General features: G+C 60.6%; 1 protein-coding gene across 3 annotated transcripts; it reads right to left on the reverse strand.

Moving 5' to 3' along the window:
• Positions 1–325: 325 nt before the first annotated feature.
• On the reverse strand, positions 326–12755 carry RFX5 (regulatory factor X5). 3 transcript variants are annotated; one of them, XM_089666853.1, is made up of 10 exons: positions 12703–12755; positions 10732–10866; positions 10466–10499; positions 9520–9602; positions 9292–9411; positions 9070–9186; positions 6790–6871; positions 2305–2503; positions 2116–2216; positions 326–1606 (listed from the first exon to the last, which is right to left on the reverse strand). In XM_089666853.1, the coding sequence occupies exons 2-10, from the start codon at positions 10845–10847 to the stop codon at positions 698–700; spliced, it is 1761 nt and encodes a 586-aa protein (XP_089522979.1). In that variant the 5' UTR covers positions 10848–10866; positions 12703–12755; the 3' UTR covers positions 326–697. The 3 variants fall into 3 exon arrangements, with proteins under 3 accessions (XP_089522979.1, XP_089522980.1, XP_089522978.1); XM_089666854.1 differs by lacking the exon at positions 12703–12755 and adding an exon at positions 12547–12696; XM_089666852.1 differs by lacking the exon at positions 12703–12755 and adding an exon at positions 12473–12696.
• Positions 12756–14786: the final 2031 nt, after the last annotated feature.

The following is a 14786-nucleotide window of genomic DNA, read 5'->3' on the forward strand; positions in this document are numbered from 1 at the left end:
CCTGCAGGCCCCGCGCCCTGCAGGCCCCGCGCCCTGCAGGCCCCATGCTGGCCCCGCAGGCCCCATGCTGGCCCTGCGGCCTGGCACTTTTCCCCTTTTTAAAGTGTTTTTGATAGAGCAAGTATCGGAGCCTCAGTCATGTTTTTCCTTATCGCTGTCCAAGTGTCCATTTGTGAGATCTCCCTTCACTTCCTGGTGACACCAGCGCAAGAAATGAGGGGGATGTTGGTGTCACAGGGAAAGGAGGACCCAAAAGCAATAATAATCTGATAGATACCAGCAGGTTCCCAGGAAGGGCCACAAGAAAGACTCCACCCAGACCTGGTTTGTATAAAATTTTCCTTTTATGGAAGTGCGAAGGGCTGACATATGATACAGACAATGGAGGGGAAGGGGGAGGGGCCTACGCTGGGAGTGGGTTGTCGCAGAGTCCATTAACGCTCCACTGGTACAAATGTGTTGATGGCATCTGAAGACCTATCAATATGTCACCTGTATTTATGTCAAACTGGGGGGGCGGGGCTATGGCTCATTTCCTGCGTCCAATCCCCAAGCGGATTGGCAGATGTCTTTGTGTCCCTTCCTGGACGCAGGGTCCTCCCGGTTGTCCAGGGGTTTGGTGACGGGGGAGGGGGGAAGGGCGGACTGTTCCTGCTCAGGGATACAGGGACCGGCATGCGAGGGGAGGAAGAGTCCGTCAGTCAACCTGGATCCTAACCCATTCCGATTCGCTGGGCGTGGACGCTTCCTCCCGGTTGCTCCTCTGCTCTGCAGTCCGTACAGTCCACTGCACCAGGCTCTGTCGGCCATCTTGGATGACACTGACCTGGTTGGGCACGACGTCCGGCCTCCTGACCTCGGGAGCGGACTGGGCTTCCCGCGTCTCGGCCGGGCTGGGAGGAAGCACCTCTGGCGCCTCCAGCTGACTTTTCGGGATCGGGTCTTCGGTGGTCGGCGGTGCCGTGGAGTCGTTTCCCTGCAGGGCCGAGCCGACGGCGTCCTGGGCATTGTCCCTAATTTGCGGCGCGCCGGGGTTTTCCGCTACCATCCTCCCGGGCTGTGCCGTAGACGTCGAGGGCCCCTTTCCAGAATTGTCCACCTTCCTTGGGCGGCCCCGTTTCCTTTTCGACTGCCCCTCCTCCACGGAGGCCACGAGCCGTTTGGCCGCTTTGTTTTCGGGCGAGCCCCCCGCCAGCTCTTTGATGCCGTTCTGGTTGGCTTTCGGCAGGGCGTGAGGTTCCAAGTTGACCATGTCCGGGAGGATCATACTGATGACGGGCTGAGTCACCGGCTGAGGGACCAATCCCGTCCCGTTCACCCCCGCGGTGACCGCCAGGGGCACTACCGGAGGAACGGCGGCGAACGGCAAAGGCGACACCTTCAAGTGCCCGGGGATGATATTGGAAGCCAGGACGGGAGGGGGGAATCGGACCGGCGGGCTGGAACTGAGGAACTTGTCTTCTGTGGGGAGGCGGGGGCGGAGGACCGGAAGCTTGGCGACCAAAGCGTCCACCTGGGGGCTGCTGGCTGCCTTCTGCGGCTCGGGGGGGCGCTTCCTCACCTGCGGGGGGCTGACTGGGTGCGTATTGGGGGGCGTCTTCTTGTTCTAAAAATAAAAGTGAGGTCACGGTTACTACATTGTATAGTTCCGTGTTTGGCCAGCCTTGCGACCCACACACACCGCCGCCGAAAGGTGACCCAGCTGCTCCCGGTCTCAGCTTTACCGCTTCCCGTGTCAAGTCTCCGCCTTCCATGAACGGCCCAATCACATTGCCCGGTGACTGCCGAGCGAGGGGGCGGGACTACAAGGAAGCTGTAAACCAAATCCAGGAAATGGGTGGAGCCACCAACCTTGCTGTAGTGTGGAAATCACAAGACCGTCCAAACAGAATGACAAATAGTTTAGTACAGGGGTGGGGCCCTCCAGCTGTTGGTGAACTACAAGTCCCATCATGCCTCTGCCTTTGAGAGTCATGCTTGTAACTGTCCGTTTTGCAATGCCTCATGGGACTTGTAGTTCTACTGGGCCACAGTTGCCCACCCCTGGTTTATGAGGTAAAAACCAATTCACAGTTAGGCATTTGGGCCGTGTATATTCCGCCCCCCAGTACTCACCTTATTGTCTGCCATGCTGTTATCGGGGGACGGGGGCCTCTTGGTCCCGGGCACATCTGCCGGCAGTTTCTGTATTTTCTGCCCTCCGCTCTGAGAGTTTTCTGCTCCAGATAAAAAAAAAAAAAGACGAGTAAATGTTGAGGAACGAGCGAGGGGGGGGGGAGGGGCCGCGCCGGCGTGGGTGCTCACCTGACAGGACCATGGAGAGGACCAGCTCGGCATTGGCGCTGCGGGGGTTAATGATGTGCTGCTGGATCAGAAATTGGGCCACTTCCACCACGTTGTTGAACGATCGCTTCAGGATCTTCTCCGCCCAATTGCAGATCAGAGCGCAGGAGGCGTTGATCACGTCGTTGTTGTACGATTGGACCAGATCCGTCAGCTCAGACTGAACGAGGAGAAGGGATTGGTCAGCTGGATGCATGGTGGTCGGGGGATGGGAAGAAAGGAGGAGGAAGAGGAGGGAGGAGGATTGAGGAAGAGAAAAGAGGAGGAAGAGGAGGGAGGAGGAGGAAGAGGAGGGAGGAGGATTGAGGAAGAAGTTTGGGGAAGAGAAAGGAGGAGGATTGGGGAAGGAGGAGGAAGAAGAGGGAGGAGGATTGAGGAAGAGAAAAGAGAAGGAAGAGGAGGGAGGAGGAGGATTGGGGAAGAGAAAGGAGGAGGATTGGGGAAGAGGAAGGAGGAGGATTGAAGAGGAAGAAGTAGGAGGATTGAAGAGGAGGAAGGAGGAGGATTGGGGAAGGAGGAGGAAGAAGAGGGAGGAGGATTGAGGAAGAGAAAAGAGAAGGAAGAGGAGGGAGGAGGATTGGGGAAGAGAAAGGAGGAGGATTGAAGAGGAGGAAGGAGGAGGATTGGGGAAGAGAAAGGAGGAGGATTGAAGAGGAGGAAGGAGGAGGATTGGGGAATAAGAAGGAAGAAGACTGAGGAAGAGGAAAGAGTAGGTAGGAAGGTGGTGGAAGGAAGAGCACGAAGGATGCAGACAGAGGAATGTGGAAATGAGGAGGATCAAGAAGGGTGAAGAAAGAGGAAGGAGGGAGAAAAGGGAGTAGGTGGATGTCAGATGAGGAACAGGGGAGAAAGGGGAAAGACAAGTGAGGAGGACAGAAGCAAGGAGGGCGGAGAAAAAGAGGATGGAGGAACATGGAGGTAGAAAAGAGAAGCAAGAAGAATGAAGAAAGGAGGAGCATGAGGTGGGTGCAGGAAGGTGGGTACAGGTAAGTGGAGCGGGGCGGGGGCAGGAAGGAGGAGGAAGGCGGGTGCGGGAAGGAGGAGGAAGGCGGATGCGGGAAGAGGAGGAAGGCGGGTGCGGGAAAGAGGAGGAAGGCGGGTGCGGGAAGGAGGAGGAAGGCGGGTGCGGGAAGGAGGAGGAAGGCGGGTGCGGGAAGGAGGAGGAAGGCGGGTGCGGGAAGGAGGAGGAAGGCGGGTGCGGGAAAGAGGAGGAAGGCGGGTGCGGGAAGGAGGAGGAAGGCGGGTGCGGGAAGGAGGAGGAAGGCGGGTGCGGGAAAGAGGAGGAAGGCGGGTTCGGGAAGGAGGAGGAAGGCGGGTTCGGGAAGGAGGAGGAAGGTGGGTGCAGGTAAGTGGAGCGGGGCGGGGGCAGGAAGGAGGAGGAAGGCGGGTGCAGGAAGGAGGAGGAAGGCGGGTGCGGGAAGGAGGAGGAAGGCGGGTTCGGGAAGGAGGAGGAAGGCGGGTTCGGGAAGGAGGAGGAAGGTGGGTGCAGGTAAGTGGAGCGGGGCGGGGGCAGGAAGGAGGAGGAAGGCGGGTGCAGGAAGGAGGAGGAAGGTGGGTGCGGGAAGGAGGAGGAAGGTGGGTGTGGGGAAGGAGGAGGAAGGCGGTGCAGGAAGGAGGAGGAAGGTGGGTGCGGGAAGGAGGAGGAAGGCGGGTGCGGGAAGGAGGAGGAAGGCGGGTGCGGGAAGGAGGAGGAAGGCGGGGTGCGGGAAGGAGGAGGAAGGCGGGTGCGGGAAGGAGGAGGAAGGCGGGTGCGGGAAGGAGGAGGAAGGCGGGTGCGGGAAAGAGGAGGAAGGCGGGTTCGGGAAGGAGGAGGAAGGCGGGTTCGGGAAGGAGGAAGGCGGGGTTCGGGAAGGAGGAGGAAGGCGGGTTCGGGAAGGAGGAGGAAGGCGGGTGCGGGAAGGAGGAAGGCGGGTGCGGGAAGGAGGAGGAAGGCGGGTTCGGGAAGGAGGAGGAAGGCGGGTGCGGGAAGGAGGAGGAAGGCGGGTGCGGGAAGGAGGAGGAAGGCGGGTGCGGGAAAGAGGAGGAAGGCGGGTGCGGGAAGGAGGAGGAAGGCGGGTGCGGGAAAGAGGAGGAAGGCGGGTTCGGGAAGGAGGAGGAAGGCGGGTTCGGGAAGGAGGAGGAAGGTGGGTGCAGGTAAGTGGAGCGGGGCGGGGGCAGGAAGGAGGAAGGCGGGTGCGGGAAGGAGGAGGAAGGCGGGTGCGGGAAGGAGGAGGAAGGCGGGTGCGGGAAGGAGGAGGAAGGCGGGTGCGGGAAGGAGGAGGAAGGGGGGTGCGGAAAGAGGAGGAAGGCGGGTTCGGGAAGGAGGAGGAAGGCGGGTTCGGGAAGGAGGAGGAAGGTGGGTGCAGGTAAGTGGAGCGGGGCGGGGGCAGGAAGGAGGAGGAAGGCGGGTGCGGGAAGGAGGAGGAAGGCGGGTGCGGGAAGGAGGAGGAAGGCGGGTGCGGGAAGGAGGAGGAAGGCGGGTGCGGGAAGGAGGAGGAAGGCGGGTGCGGGAAGGAGGAGGAAGGCGGGTTCGGGAAGGAGGAGGAAGGCGGGTGCGGGAAGGAGGAGGAAGGCGGGTGCGGGAAAGAGGAGGAAGGCGGGTGCGGGAAAGAGGAGGAAGGCGGGTGCGGGAAAGAGGAGGAAGGCGGGTTCGGGAAGGAGGAGGAAGGCGGGTTCGGGAAGGAGGAGGAAGGCGGGTTCGGGAAGGAGGAGGAAGGCGGGTTCGGGAAGGAGGAGGAAGGCGGGTGCGGGAAGGAGGAGGAAGGCGGGTGCGGGAAGGAGGAGGAAGGCGGGTGCGGGAAAGAGGAGGAAGGCGGGTGCGGGAAAGAGGAGGAAGGCGGGTGCGGGAAGGAGGGGAAGGCGGTGCAGGGAAGGAGGAGGAAGGCGGTGCAGGAAGGAGGAGGAAGGTGGGTGCAGGAAGGAGGAGGGAAGGTGGGTGCAGGAAGGAGGAGGAAGGCGGGTGCAGGAAGGAGGAGGAAGGCGGGTGCAGGAAGGAGGAGGAAGGCGGGTGCAGGAAGGAGGAGGAAGGCGGGTGCAGGAAGGAGGAGGAAGGCGGGTGCAGGAAGGCGGGTGCAGGAAGGAGGAGGAAGGCGGGTGCAGGAAGGAGGAGGAAGGCGGGTGCAGGAAGGCAGTGCAGGAAGGAGGAGGAAGGCGGGTGCAGGAAGGAGGAGGAAGGTGGGTGCAGGAAGGAGGAGGAAGGTGGGTGCAGGAAGGAGGAGGACGGCAGTGCAGGAAGGGGGAGGAAGGCGGGTGCAGGAAGGGGGAGGAAGGCGGGTGCAGGAAGGGGGAGGAAGGTGGGTGCGGGAAGGAGGAGGAAGGCGGGTGCGGGAAGGAGGAGGAAGGCGGGTGCGGGAAGGAGGAGGAAGGCGGGTGCGGGAAGGAGGAGGAAGGCGGGTGCGGGAAGGAGGAGGAAGGCGGGTTCGGGAAGGAGGAGGAAGGCGGGTGCGGGAAGGAGGAGGAAGGCGGGTGCGGGAAAGAGGAGGAAGGCGGGTGCGGGAAGGAGGAGGAAGGCGGGTGCGGGAAAGAGGAGGAAGGCGGGTGCGGGAAGGAGGAGGAAGGCGGGTGCGGGAAGGAGGAGGAAGGCGGGTGCGGGAAGGAGGAGGAAGGCGGGTTCGGGAGGGAGGAGGAAGGCGGGTTCGGGAAGGAGGAGGAAGGCGGGTTCGGGGAGGAGGAAGGCGGGTTCGGGAAGGAGGAGGAAGGCGGGTGCGGGAAGGAGGAGGAAGGCGGGTGCGGGAAGGAGGAGGAAGGCGGGTGCGGGAAGGAGGAGGAAGGCGGGTGCGGGAAAGAGGAGGAAGGCGGGTGCGGGAAGGAGGAGGAAGGCGGGTGCGGGAAGGAGGAGGAAGGCGGTGCAGGAAGGAGGAGGAAGGCGGGTGCAGGAAGGAGGAGGAAGGCGGGTGCAGGAAGGAGGAGGAAGGCGGGTGCAGGAAGGCGGGTGCAGGAAGGGGGAGGAAGGTGGGTGCAGGAAGGAGGAGGAAGGCGGGTGCAGGAAGGCAGTGCAGGAAGGAGGAGGAAGGCGGGTGCAGGAAGGAGGAGGAAGGTGGGTGCAGGAAGGAGGAGGAAGGTGGGTGCAGGAAGGAGGAGGACGACAGTGCAGGAAGGGGGAGGAAGGCGGGTGCAGGAAGGGGGAGGAAGGCGGGTGCAGGAAGGGGGAGGAAGGTGGGTGCAGGAAGGAGGAGGAAGGCGGGTGCAGGAAGGAGGAGGAAGGTGGGTGCAGGAAGGAGGAGGAAGGCGGGTGCAGGAAGGGGGAGGAAGGTGGGTGCAGGAAGGCAGTGCAGGAAGGAGGAGGAAGGCGGGTGCAGGAAGGAGGAGGAAGGTGGGTGCAGGAAGGAGGAGGAAGGTGGGTGCAGGAAGGAGGAGGAAGGCGGGTGCAGGAAGGGGGAGGAAGGTGGGTGCAGGAAGGAGGAGGACGGCAGTGCAGGAAGGGGGAGGAAGGCAGTGCAGGAAGGGGGCGGAGCTATGTATTCTTACACTTTCGGTCATCTTCAGGTCCAGGCTGGGCAGGGGCGGCATGCTCACCATACTCTTCCTCCGCAGCCCGCTGTAGCAATACGTTTCATTGGTTAAGGAGATTCTACAACATTCTGCCGTCGGTCCCAACCAATCGTGTGGTGAAGTCATCGTCATTCAAGGGATGAGCTCCAGTTCTGGGTTTGGTCTCATCAGCTGTAACCGGAGGTCAGCTGTCAGTGCCGGGCCAATGAGCTGCAGGCGGGGGATCCCCCCCCAGCTGATGATAGGTCAATGATGTCACCCTTATCTCTGCCCCTTTGCACAGGAGGTGAGGGTCTCCCCCCCCCCCCCATGCAGCTCATTCTGGCTGACCCCCAGCTCATCCCTTGCCTGCACCTATATTTCCCAGCATTCCCTGCTGGCAGTATGGCCAACCTTGCGCTCTCTTTGGCATGTCGGGGGTGCACAGTCCCAATGCCCGGGGGGGAAGCGCACAGTCCCAATGCCCGGGGGGAAGCGCACAGTCCCAATGCCCGGGGGGGAAGCGCACAGTCCCAATGCCCGGGGGGAAGCGCACAGTCCCAATGCCCGGGGGGAAGCGCACAGTCCCAATGCCCGGGGGGGGGGGGGGGCGCACAGTCCCAATGCCCGGGGGAAGCGCACAGTCCCAATGCCCGGGGGGAAGCGCACAGTCCCAATGCCCGGGGGGGGGGGGGCGCACAGTCCCAATGCCCGGGGGGGGCGCACAGTCCCAATGCCCGGGGGGGGGGGGGCGCACAGTCCCAATGCCCGGGGGGGGGGGCGCACAGTCCCAATGCTGGTCTCTTGGATAGAACCATTCCTGGAGATGACCAGCAGGAAGTCAGTGTGCAGGAAAATGTCTTCCCCCCCCCATGATATCCCGCCCTTTGTGCCCCCCCATAATATCCCACCCCTTGTACCCCCCAATGATATCCCGCCCTTTGTGCCCCCCCCAATGATATCCCGCCCTTTGTGCCCCCCCCATGATATCCCGCCCTTTGTGCCCCCCTATGATATCCCGCCCTTTGTGCCCCCCCTATGATATCCCGCCCTTTGTGCCCCCCCATGATATCCCGCCCTTTGTGCCCCCCCCCGATATCCCGCCCTTTGTGCCCCCCCTATGATATCCCGCCCTTTGTGCCCCCCCATGATATCCCGCCCTTTGTGCCCCCCCCATGATATCCCGCCCTTTGTGCCCCCCCAATGATATCCCGCCCTTTGTGCCCCCCCTATGATATCCCGCCCTTTGTGCCCCCCTATGATATCCCGCCCTTTGTGCCCCCCCATGATATCCCGCCCTTTGTGCCCCCCCCATGATATCCCGCCCTTTGTGCCCCCCCCAATGATATCCCGCCCTTTGTGCCCCCCCAATGATATCCCGCCCTTTGTGCCCCCCCCCCATGATATCCCGCCCTTTGTGCCCCCCCCCCCCATGATATCCCGCCCTTTGTGCCCCCCCTATGATATCCCGCCCTTTGTGCCCCCCCAATGATATCCCGCCCTTTGTGCCCCCCCCATGATATCCCGCCCATTGTGGCCCCCCCAATGATATCCCGCCCCTTGTGCCCCCCCAATGATATCCCGCCCCTTGTGCCCCCCCCCCCGATATCCCGCCCTTTGTGCCCCCCCTATGATATCCCGCCCTTTGTGCCCCCCCCCATGATATCCCGCCCTTTGTGCCCCCCCATGATATCCCGCCCTTTGTGCCCCCCCCAATGATATCCCGCCCTTTGTGCCCCCCCTATGATATCCCGCCCTTTGTGCCCCCCCAATGATATCCCGCCCCTTGTGCCCCCCCAATGATATCCCGCCCCTTGTGCCCCCCCCAATGATATCACGCCCCTTGTGCCCCCCCAATGATATCCCGCCCCTTGTGCCCCCCCATGATATCCCGCCCTTTGTGCCCCCCCATGATATCCCGCCCTTTGTGCCCCCCCATGATATCCCGCCCCTTGTGCCCCCCCCAATGATATCCTGCCCCTTGTGCCCCCCCCAATGATATCCCGCCCCTTGTGCCCCCCCCAATGATATCCCGCCCCTTGTGCCCCCCCATGATATCCCGCCCTTTGTGCCCCCCCATGATATCCCGCCCCTTGTGCCCCCCCATGATATCCCGCCCCTTGTGCCCCCCCCCAATGATATCCCGCCCCTTGTGCCCCCCCATGATATCCCGCCCCTTGTGCCCCCCCATGATATCCCGCCCTTTGTGCCCCCCCCCCCATGATATCCCGCCCTTTGTGCCCCCACACCTTCGGCCTCACACACACAGAAGGATATTTGGACTGGCCCCGCCCTCCCAGCCTCCGGGCCTTAATATTGGGGAAAATCTCCCGGATGATCTTCCCGAAGTTGGCTACGCTGAGCGGCCGCCCGCAGAGGTTGTCACAGTAGCGCCTGTGGAGAGAGACAAAGATGGACGCCCACCGTGAACACGAGATGTGATTGGTTGCCCCCCCCCCCCCGTCAGGTTACAGGGGCCCGTGACCCCGCCCTACTCACTTATAGGCGTCGTAGACATCCTGTTTGGGCAGGCAGGTGTCGGTGTGCTCCTCCAGGTGGTTCCGGATCCACGTACAGGCGTGCATGTGTTCCGCCGTGGTCACGCATCCTACATCCAGGCTGTACGGAGAAGAGGGGAGGAGCCAATTATTACCCAACGGACATAGCAGGGGGTGTCGGTTATCACAGGCACCGCCTATAAAGGGGCTCAAGGGCAGTCCCGCCTACCTCTTGTCGGGGCCGCTGGGGCCGGGTGGCAGCTGGAGATACAGGTAGAGCTTGTCATAGTCTGACAACTTCTGGACATCCCCCTGTAGGGTGACATGGAGAGGGTCAGAGGTCAGACAGGGAAGGGGGAGGAGTCATGTACAGTCTGGGGGGGGGGTCACAGACAGCTCCGTCTCATGCCATGAGGACCAGAAGTGACCCAGGTGTAGGAGGGGGTCAGACTTACGAATAAAAGGGGTCACGCAAATTTAGGGTCAGAGGTCACATACAGCTAAGGGGTCATCAATGCGGTCAGGGGTCAGAGGTCACCCATACAGCCAGGATTCTGAAGCCACACATCTGGGGTTCAGGGTCAGAGGTCACAAAGCCAGCCAGGGTTTAGGGTCAGAGGTCATGAGTAGAGTCAGTGTAAAGTTAGAGGTGACATAACCAGGGGTACAGAGGTCATGAACACAGTCAAGTTTTAGGTCAGAGGTCACATAGGGGTCATGAGTACAGTCAGGGTCAGAGGTTACACAGCCAGAGGTCAAGAATACAGTCAAGTTTCAGGTCAGAGGTCACAAAGGGGTCACGTAAACACTCAGGGTTTGGGGTAAGAGGTCACACAGCCAGGGTATAGGGTAGAGGTGACGCATACAGTCAGGGGTCAGAGGTCACACAGCGGGGGCTCAGGGTCAGAGGTCACACAGCCGGGCTCAGGGTCAGAGGTCACACAGCCGGGCTCAGGGTCAGAGGTCACACAGCCGGGCTCAGGGTCAGAGGTCACACAGCCGGGCTCAGGGTCAGAGGTCACACAGCCAGGGGATTAGGGGTAGAGGTGACGCATACAGTCAGGGTCAGAGGTCACACAGCGGGGGCTCAGGGTCAGAGGTCACACAGCGGGGGGCTCAGGGTCAGAGGTCACACAGCGGGGGCTCAGGGTCAGAGGTCACACAAGGCTCTGTACCAGTATACCGTCCACTTTTGTTTGCACGGCTTTCCTGTAGAGATAAAACAGACAATCAGTGAGCGCTCCGCCATCCAGGACCGGGAGACAACAAATACATTCCGGAGCCGCCAACAGACTGCAAGCTCCTAGGCCAAGCTCCGCCCCTCCTGTGCTGCGACACCAGAGACTCGTGTGCCAAGACTGTAAGCTCAGCGGCCCAGTGCTGCTCACGGCACAGAGGGGTCAGGGTCAGGCGGTACACAAGTAGGAGGGAGGAGTCTCACGTGATGCGGCTGCGCAGTTTCTGCAGAAGGTTGATGGGTTCGGTCTCCTCCTGGGTGTCGCCCGCGGTCAGTCCGCCCTTCTTCGAGATCTTTTCATAGAGCGCGTCCTCTGCCATCCCCTCCTGCGTGCCGGACCTGCCGGGGAACCAGAGTGACACCAGAGTGACACCAGAGTGACACCGCCGACCGCCATCGTGTAACGGCCATAGACTTCCCTACAGAGCGCGCTCAGTGCACCGCCTGCTGTCCTCATCAACCCCCTATTACCCCCCCCCTCGTATCACCCCACACCCATTACCCCCCCCTCGTATCTCCCCCTATTACCCCCCCTCGTATCACCCCCACACACTATTAGCCCCCCCTCATATCACCCCCGCACCCCCTATTACTCCCCCCCTCGTATCACCCCCTATTACCCCCCCCCCCTCGTATCACCCCCACACCCCCTATTACCCCCATATCAAAGCCCCTCCCCTTCCACCACCACCCCTCCCCACCACATCATAGCCCCTCCCCTTTCACCAGTGCTCCTCCCCTCTCCCATCACAGCCCTTCCCCTTCCATAACTGCCCCTCCTATCTCCCCACATCACAGCCCCTCCCCTTCTACCAATGCCTCATAGACTATGACACCCCGTGTCCGGTGACCCCAGAGATAATGACACCCCGTGTCCGGTGACCCCATGGATGACACCCCATAGATGATGACACCCCATGTCTGGTGACCCCATAGATATCGCCCCGTATCCGGTGGCCCCATAGATGATGACACCCCATGTCTGGTGACCCCATAGATATCGCCCCGTGTCTGGTGACCCCATGGATGATGACACCCCGTGTCTGGTGACCCCATAGATGATGACACCCCGTGTCTGGTGACCCCATAGATGATGACACCCCGTGCCCAGTGACCCCATAGATATCGCCCCGTGTCTGGTGACCCCATGGATGATGACACCCCGTGTCTGGTGACCCCATAGATGATGACACCCCATGTCTGGTGACCCCATAGATGATGACACCCCATGTCTGGTGACCCCATAGATATCGCCCCGTGTCTGGTGACCCCATGGATGATGACACCCCGTGTCTGGTGACCCCATAGATGATGACACCCCGTGTCTGGTGACCCCATAGATGATGACACCCCATGTCTGGTGACCCCATAGATATCACCCCATGTCTGGTGACCCCATGGATGATGACACCCCGTGTCTGGTGACCCCATAGATGATGACACCCCATGTCTGGTGACCCCATAGATGATGACACCCCATGTCTGGTGACCCCATAGATATCGCCCCGTGTCTGGTGACCCCATGGATGATGACACCCCGTGTCTGGTGACCCCATAGATGATGACACCCCGTGTCTGGTGACCCCATAGATGATGACACCCCATGTCTGGTGACCCCATAGATATCACCCCATGTCTGGTGACCCCGGAGATGATGACACCACGTGTCCGGTGGCCCCATAGATGATGACACCCCATGTCTGGTGACCCCATAGATATCGCCCCGTGTCTGGTGACCCCATGTCTGGTGACCCCATAGAGATCGCCCCGTGCCCAGTGACCCCATAGAGATCGCCCCGTGCCCAGTGACCCCATAGAGATCGCCCCGTGCCCAGTGACCCCATAGATATCACCCATGTCTGGTGACCCCATGGATGATGACACCCCATGTCTGGTGACCCCAAAGATATCGCCCCGTGTCCGGTGACCCCATAGATGATGATACCCCATGTCTGGTGACCCCATAGATGAATTTGGCGGGTGAGTTCTCCTCAGACATCACCCGGCGGGTCACTTTACTCTATGAGGTGATTTTTGACCCTCTGCTCGCTGTCAGCCCAGGAGAGGGCGGGGTTTGGTCGCCCTCAGGTGGCCCCGCCCACAGGGGGCGTGGAGGGGCCCTGTGCGCTCCCAGTGACCCCCCGGCCAGTGGCGCCATTCCCGGGAATCACCTACCGCCGCTCCGGAGGCTCCGCACTCTCCACTTTTCTGATTGGCCGCCGCCGCCACCGCCCCTTCCCTCAACTGAAATTCCCATTGGCTTAGAAAGCCGCTCTTCCCCGGAAACACAAAATTCGTGCATTCTCATTGGTCAATATTCCGGCCTCTGCCTGGTAACTGCGCAGTCATTGGTCCGAGCGCTGAGGGCGCCAAACAGGGGCGGCTGTGCCGTGTCACAACATTCAAGGGTGGTTGGCGGGCGGTGGAGTAAGGAGGCCACGCCTCTCTCTTAAAGGGACACACACCCAGATCAGGAGACCGCCAATGGGATGAGAGCGGGGGGACTACAAGTCCCAGCATTCCCTGGGAGCCAGAAAATAATAATAATATAATGTATACAATGATATGTAATTCTTATGAATGTACTACAAGTCCCAGCATTCCCTGGGAGCCAGAAAATAATAATAATATAATGTATACAATGATATGTAATTCTTATGAATGTACTACAAGTCCCAGCATTCCCTGGGAGCCAGAAAATAATAATAATATCCCTATGGGGGAAACTACAAGTCCCAGCATGCCATTGCAGACTGTGTAGCTCCACCCTGAATGGTGGGGTGGAGTTTTCCCCCGCCCACCCATAGATTGCAAGCTTTTGGGCCCAGCAGCTCCACAATCGCCAGCCAAAGGGGCCTCCATACGGCAGGTTGGAGGTCACAGTGTTGGTTCCGCAGGGGTGGGGTCACAAAGTTGATTCCGGGGGGGGGGGGGATGGGGGTAGGGTCAGGGGGTCACAGTGTTGGTTCTGCACGGGTGGGGTCACAAAGTTGATTCCGGGGGGGATGGGGGTAGGGTCAGGGGGTCACAGTGTTGGTTCTGCACGGGTGGGGTCACAAAGTTGATTCCGGGGGGGGGTATGGGGGTAGGATCAGGGGGTCACAATGTTGGTTCCGCAGGGGTGGGGTCACAAAGTTGATTCGGGGGGGGATGGGGGTAGGGTCAGGGGGTCACAGTGTTGGTTCTGCAGGGGTGGGGTCACAAAGTTGATTCGGGGGGTAAGGTCAGGGGGTCACAGTGTTGGTTCCGCAGGGGTGGGGTCACAAAGTTGATTTGGGGGTAGGGTCAGGGAGTCACAGTGTTTGTTCTGGGGGGTGGGGGTCACAAAGCTGATTTGAGGGGGTAGGGTCAGGGGTCATAGTGTTGGTCTCGGGGGGGTGGGATCACAGTGTTGGCTCCGGGGGGCGGGGTCAGGGGGTCACAGTTTTGGTTTCGAGCGGGTGGGGTCACAGTGTTGGTTCCTGGGGAGTAGGGTCAGGGGTCACAGTGTTGGTTCCTGGGGGGTAGGGTCAGAGGTCACAGTGTTGGTTCCTGGGGGGTAGGGTCAGGGGTCACAGTGTTGGTTCCTGGGGGGTAGGGTCAGGGGTCACAGTGTTGGTTCCGCAGGGGTGGGGTCACAAAGTTGAGGGGGTAGGGTGGACAGCCACCCTGTTCCAACAAGGCTGTGACGTCAGCAAGGCGGTGATGGAGTCATGTTTTGGGCTGGAATCATGAGAACAGAGCTGGTCGGCCCCTTTAGGGGCCCCGAAGGTGTAAAGATGACCTCTGCAAAGTATGTGGAGTTTATGACTGACCACTCTCTTCCCTGGTACAGAAGGAAGAACTATGCTTTCCGTAATAAAATCACCTTCATGCATGACAATGCACCATCTCATGCTGCAAAGAATACCTCTGCATCAATGGCTGCTATGGGGATAAAAGGGGAGAGTCATGGTGTGGCCTCCATCCTCCCCCGACCTCAATCCTATGGAGAACCTTTGGAGCATCCTCAAGCAAAAGATCTATGAGGGTGGGAGGCCAAAAGATCTTGAGGGAAATGAGAAAATGTCATCTGCAGAATCATTTGGAAGGCGTCGGAGTTCCCGGAGACATTGTATCCCAAGGATCTGACTCGGCACTGGTGGGGTTAAGTGTAGAAAAAATGCGCACTCACCCGAATGCATAATATAATGCGCATAAATGTACGTAAACTCCCGAGGTCATCAAGGGTCACCCAAATGGGGGCAGAGTCGGGGGTGGAGATCCCTCGCCGGGTGTAC

This window comes from Staurois parvus, unplaced genomic scaffold (genome assembly GCF_062004578.1).
Source record: "Staurois parvus isolate SC_StPar_1 unplaced genomic scaffold, SC_StPar_1.0 ptg002870l, whole genome shotgun sequence".
Classification (NCBI taxonomy): domain Eukaryota; kingdom Metazoa; phylum Chordata; class Amphibia; order Anura; family Ranidae; genus Staurois; species Staurois parvus.